The sequence below is a fragment of the Argentina silus genome (genome assembly GCF_951799395.1).
Source record: "Argentina silus genome assembly, chromosome: 7".
NCBI classification, from domain to species: Eukaryota; Metazoa; Chordata; class Actinopteri; order Argentiniformes; family Argentinidae; genus Argentina; species Argentina silus.
The window spans coordinates 20,114,635-20,121,533 of NC_139661.1; the positions used below are offsets into that span (position 1 = coordinate 20,114,635).

The 6,899-nt window shown below is 41.8% G+C and overlaps 1 protein-coding gene across 1 annotated transcript in view; it reads left to right on the top strand.

Annotated features, from left to right (window-relative positions):
* Positions 1-1,550: 1,550 nt before the first annotated feature.
* The window catches only part of edil3a (EGF-like repeats and discoidin I-like domains 3a), a gene marked incomplete at both ends in the record, with an annotated part of 102,734 nt that continues 97,385 nt past the window's right edge, over positions 1,551-6,899 (top strand). The window contains one exon of the mRNA XM_083672891.1: positions 1,551-1,614. Coding sequence (XP_083529017.1) covers positions 1,551-1,614 — 64 coding nt within the window. The remainder of the gene's footprint in view (positions 1,615-6,899) is intronic.

A 6,899-nucleotide genomic window follows, 5' to 3' on the forward strand; every position in this document is an offset into this window, starting at 1 on the left:
GAGGACAGTGCTATACAGGTCTCACAGGTTTGAGGATTCTCCACTTCGCTGGATAAAATCAACAGCTCTCCATGGGATCAGGATGTATGGGTAGTGTCCCACACTGTAGTCACTTCAATTACTTCAAACAGTAATTACACTCCACTGGGTCCCCATGGGCAGCAGCTCTGCAGAATGCTGGGGAATAAAACCTGGCAAACATGAGAATACTTTGAGATACACAATGGGTTGGGAATATGAAAGTGTGCTTATAACATAGGTAATAATTCCATAAAATTAAATGGATTTTGTTTATTGTTGGATACATTAAATGTGCATCTTATTGAGCTACTTGTGTGTCCAGTCAGTGAAAAGTGACATAAGATAATGAATATAATGCTTTTATGCTGTAAACTCTGTAAATGGATTTCTCAGAATTAACAAATGATGTAAGTAGATGGATGAATACAGAAATCGTCAGACTAATAGATGAGCCTATGGACTTCATGCTTTTCATAAAGTGTCATTTCTAAAATCAGATTGCACCACAGAGGTACAGTATAATGCACATGCCTGCACATGATGCAAGGAAACGACACATTGTAGACTACAGTATGCAGTATGGAATCATATGGAGAAAATGAACTAAAGGAGACCACCGTTCACAGAGTCCTCTCACTCATGTTAACCAGGACAGGGGTGCATGTCAGCTGAAATCCGAACGGTAGCTTTCCAGAAAAAAGATGGGCAATAGGTACGGATAATCTCAAAGCCTGCATTTCATCAGTGCGCAAAGCTCCCCCGGGAGTTGGCGGCGTTTAGGGCGGTAGAGAAAGCGCAGGGATGAAAGGGGCTGATAATATAATTTAGGTCTCACCCTGCTGGATTTCGCGGTGCTTTTATTGACAGTATCAGCACGTGTCGTGTAGGGAGGAGCAGGGGTTTGTCTCTATCAGTGAGACAGCGCCTCAGTCGGATTGCTGTGACCGACCGTGTACTGCGCTCTCCTCACAGGCCAGTGTTTGTACACACACACACACACACACACACACACACACAAACAGAGAAACACACACACACACACACACACACACACACAGTGACACACACACGCGCGCACGCACGCACACACACACACACACACACACACACACACACACACACACACACACACACACACACTATATATCTCTCTCGCTCTCTCTCTCCCTCTCTGATACGCGCACTCACATGCACGCACACGCGCACTATCATCGAAACCGTCTACCCGGGACCAGCACACACGCACATCCTCTCTCCGCTCACTACCGCGCACCACTGCGGTAAGAGGGGAAGGCAGGCAGTGGAGATCCAGCACTGTCACTTGTTCAACATTCGGCATTCCAGGTAGTGCCGCGACTCACTACGCGGAAAATAACAGGACTTACGGACACCAGCCGAGGAGGAGATAGCCGTATAGCTCCCAAATATTGCTTACGGCCCGGTGAAAGAGGAGAGGGAGAACTTTTGCCTTTTACCTCGTGATTTCCCATTCCATAACCTTGAAAGTGAAACCTGCCATTTGAGAGAGGATGGGACCGTTACTCGTTTCCATCGTCCTCTGTTTGAGCGCCGCTGTCCCGCAGCTTGTGAAAGGTGAGTAGAAGAGCGATTACAGGTTATGGATGGGGATAGTCGGGATCAGGTAGCCTATCGTTCATGGCTGGACTGTTTTTTTATAAATATAGATAACATCATGGAAATAATCTCTGGTGTAACTGAATATTTACTCATTATAAATTATTATAATTTGATAGGGGAGGTGGCAAATTACTATGTGCTGCTGCTTGTCATGTTATGCAATAGAACAATGCAGTATGCAATGGCCAATAATGGCCAATAATGTAGCCTATGGCAATTTATGGAGATGATATTGATATTGAGGAGTAGGCTAAGTACCAAGCCGCGCGAATCGGCTTGATACTGTAACTCCTGTTGGCTCTAGGCTCTTGATTTTTTTTTCTTATTCTGACCATTGAATATTAGGCTACCTCCCATCAATTTAGTATTCCTATGTGGTGGATAATTAATATTAGGCGGTGTTAAGATCCAAGGACTTATGAATCATTTATTTTCAGTCACGCGTAATTTGTCAGGAAAGCTAAATTACTACTCCGTGCAGGCGCATTTAAGACTGATACAAGAGGCTATGCAGGGGCCACATATACGAATATTATCCAGTGAAGTAAAGGTTGTCTATTTGTGTCTGTAAGAGGAATTCGTTGCACTACAGGCAAAATTCGTTCTTTTGTGATCATGCCCAAAACAATTGTCTCAGGTATTTCTAAGACGTTGCTTTACAAAGTGCTGAAGGCAGCACGAGAATGATCTGTTTACAGGGCACTACGTCGCTCCTTAAAATCATTTTATAAGACAAGAGAGCATCATTTTACGCCTTGCCTTACCAGATATAATTATTAGTACGGAGGAGAGGAAAAAGCCAAACATTAAATGAGGAAGTGAATGTAGAAGCTTTTTAGAAAGATGTGACGAGGTATTATCTCTGAAAAGAATTTCAGTTGATGTCAAACCGTTGCTTTCCGACATTATAACATTATTTGCAATGCGGAACCCATGAGCCATGACATCAGAAAAAGATCCCTTGGCGGTAAACTAGGATTGTACTTAATAGGCTACCGCTGTTGCATGGCAATAACTCTGCTCAGTTTGATGATGTAATTCACTGCAGACTTGTAGAATTAAATCAGTGAAACAAATTAAGAAATCACTTTTCTTTTTCATAAAAAAAAAAGAGAAAAAAGAAGCTCTCCCTCCCATGATCTGTGCATCCTATGATGAATGGTGTAATTCGGTTTGATATCCGTGTAGAGTAATATACTACTATAAATCAAGCCATGAGAATTAACTTTTTTGGGAGATTAGAAACTTGCTCAATGCTAATGTCGCTTTCACTATATGGATGATGCTGGTTGATAGGCAGCGGGTGAAACGTGGCTTGTGTATACCCTTTTATAAATCTGGGTCATGCATTGCTTCCTGTCTCTAGTTATTTGGCAGCATGTTACCCTCAGGGGTCACCCATGTCAGATAGGCAGGCTTCTACCCTGTTGGGCTGTGCCCAGAGCAGAGATTGTAATACTGCTGGGTCCCTAAGCCTCCCCGTGTCTCCTCTCAGCGTCAGCTCTTACAAGACATAATACTCCCTCCCAGGCCAGTATAATGAACGTAGAGCCAAGGTACCTCGGGTGTACTTGTTTCAAGGCTCAGCGAGTTAAAAATATATCCGCAACGAGTTATTCAATTAATCATATCCCCACTTAGATTAGTGAAATACAGTAGGGTTTTGTCCATCTGTGCTGTGCTATCATTACTTGATCTTAAGGTGATCCTTCCAGGGTGGGATATTGCAGTGTGGATGGAGAAGGGGGTTGGTAATGCTGGATTATTAGTTGATATTCCCCTTCGGTTATTCACAGTGAGGAAAGTTCCTCAAATAGTAATTGTGGTTGTTCAAGCTTACATCATATTAGATCAGATGGAAGTCAACATGAGCAATTCATCAAAGTAAATTGTTTGTACAAATAGAGATCTTTGTGCAGCAGTAAAATAATGTTTAACTTTGCACAGCTAAAGGGACTCAGAGTGTATAAGGCTTACTACAGCACCTAAAGCCATAGTGCAGTTCACAAATCAATGACATATCCCAAGGCTTCTGCTTGCCTATCCCAGGATCCCTGCTTCAAGTGTACGAGTCAGATCAAATTCTCATCAACAGAATACGATGTAGCATTGAATCATAATTTAGTTTTCTCTCATTGAAAAAGCAGTCAGATTTCCACAGCTATCCCAAATCCTCATGATGCAGTATTGCCTATCCAATCGTATTACCACTTACCCCTCTGTATTGCTCAAGGTAGCAGGTGTCTTTGGAGACAGTTGCTAACAAACACTTCACTGAGATTGTCACAGGGCGGCTCTGTCCACTGAAACAAATCAATGGGCCTGAAACATCTGCCTTCAGGTAAAACTGGCTGCATTGTTCCGTGTCAGTGTGCAATACATCACTTCCTCCGTGTGGTTTCCCAGGGCTGATTCTCACCCATTGTCTGTATTCCCTCCCATCGTAAAGGGCAGAGAACATGACTGAGAGTTGCACCTTCAGTAGTGACACCTCGTTCTATGGAAACGCAAGGCACTCTCTTCAAGTGTGCACTATTTTCAAGTGTGTGTGTGTGCGCATGCGCGTGCACGTGCGTGTGCGTGACTCTTGTTGGATGTCAATGGTCCGTGTCAGTTGGGGGTGAACCATCTGCACGTTGATCACCATACCTTTCAATATCCATCTGGAATGGAAGTGCGATACGATTGGCAAATCATTAGTGAATTTCTTTAGACTGGATGATATTGGCTTTGACTATTGATTGATTATTGATTTAGCTTAGCGGATTGCCTTAGGGTAAACAGGACTCCTGATTACAGATAAGAGAGGAGGAGAGAGGTTAGCTTAGAGTAACCTTAATTCTGATGAGGTATACTGTATAGTACAGTGTTTTGACAAGATTACCTAGCATTGGATACCCCCTGAAATTCCCCATGCTCAGAATAACATATGACTATAAACGTATGGAATTGTGTGATGTTTGGAACACTGTTCCTTGCTGTTGTTCCAGGAAATATGTTTTTTTCCCCTTTACCATAATTTGTACAGGATATCCAAAACCCCCAAATCAGTTTTGAAACAAATGACTGGTAGTAGAACAATGGTCTGTGGTATATCTCAAGAACAGAGCATTTTATTTTCTGCAGTGTCTTTGAAGATTTAAAAAACGATTTCAATTGCAGAATTGGCTTGGTTAACTTTGAATGAGATGATTTTCAAGTCAATTGGAACTTATTCCCACAAAAAGAATTAACGGAGCCAACCACCCCCCCCCCCCCCCCCCCCCAATAAAATACTAAATACATTCAAGGCTTGCGTTACCAAGCATGCATAATAAAACATGTGTGCCATAAATGCATGCAGATGATAGTAATCTATCTGAAAAGCCCATTACATTCGCCAGTCTTCTGAAGGTTATCACCAAGGTACAGGTCACTTTTAATAACACAGACATGCAATCTACTTCACTGCCCTTCACATTCTCTGTAAATGGCATGGTCTTCAATCAATGGAGAGGGGGTCAAGCTTCTATGAGATCATCATACGAGATAACCACGCCAATCCCAGGTTCCTATTGGACGATGACCCACACGAATGGAAATGCACTTAAGACACTTTAACAAAACAGGGAATTATTATACATAATGTCCTTGTCCTTTCCAAGTGTCATTGGCTGTACTTATTGTTCTCTTCTTCTTTTTTTTGTGGAATTTGGCATTTCATTGTCAGTACAGATGCCATTTAATCCTATTCATATTTGGAGGGGAGATCATATTTCTCCTGACTGACTGGCTAATGGCCATAGTGGGTTTGTCTTTGCTGTGAACTTGTCTTTGTTGTTCTCCCTTGGCTCTCATGTCTGACTTATTTGAAATGGCATCAGTGGTTACATTTTTAAGTGAAGATTTCAAGGACACACCAAGGGAGTGGTTAGTACTTTATGTACTGCAGTACACTTTTAGTTGAAACTGACAGCGAATGAGATGTTGATACCTTTAAGCATTGAGCATACTGAACCGAAGCTACGTATTGCTATTCTAACTGTGGTGAGCTCTTGAGGGGCAATAAAGACCATCAATACTGAAGGCCAGGACACAGAAAGTCAGTATTACAGCAATTTGTCTGTGTGCACGATTGCAAAGCCATCAGAAGCTTATGTTCCAAGGTACTATTTCTGCATCTAAAAATTACAAAGTATTTTAGTGTTGATATTGGGGATCACGTCTTGTGACCAACAGTATGTGAGTCAAGTCATTCACAGTACAATTTCCTAATTTCCTTGTTCTTAAGTAGATACATCGACACAGGATGTTTGTATCCACCAGGATGACCCTGGCAACAAGATTTTGTCAATGGATAGATTAGAGGACTCTTTGATATACAAGTTATGAAATGTGTACATTTACAGTGTAGTTGTTATTGCCCATCATCTTCTCAGCCTTGTAATCATGTTAATTGTCATTACTCACACCATAACTCTGCAAACATGGACGTATTGTGGTGATAGATCCATTAAAGTACTGTCTAGCCCTCTGATTAATAGAGTGTTCTGTTTCATGTGCCGGTCTGTGTTATATGTACAGTACTTCACTGTGCTGCAGAAGCTCATCGGCTTACAAATTGGGCGTTTATGAGAACCATGGCTGAGAGTTCATGCTGGGAGTTTGTTGAGTGTTCAATTTCCTGGCTCGTCCCGTATGTTGTTCCTAGCATTGATCTGTTGAAATTTAGGAGTCAGTTACAACATGCAGGCAATAATGAACAATGCACTCTTGATGATCTTGATGATGAAATGTTGACGATCCTTTCCAAGCGTTTCGTAGTATGAAACCCCTCTACAGAGGTTCAGGGGGTTTATTGGTGCTAGGTGAACTAATTAAACTTTACTATCCAGAAAGTGTTTGTGACAGGTCTGTGTAACATGATCATAATAAGGTACTTATACATTTTAACGATCAAGTTTACCTCGGATGCCCTTTCATTTTTAACAGCGGAGCTAGAGTAAGAATTGTGTTAGTTTGTTACTGGTCCACATAACAGGGTTAATTGCATTTTTACTGAAAATGAAACTAGTGCATGCTTTGAATACATTTGACTGGATAACATCTTGCTGTGCTGCAACACAGACAAAAAATGTACTGTTAAGAGGACAGGGCAGGGTTCCAGCCGGATAGGGCTTTACAGTAAGACGAAGGCTTCCAGACTGTTTGTGAGATTAAAGTTGGGCAGTCATTATAAGAAGATTATGGATCCAGGAGTT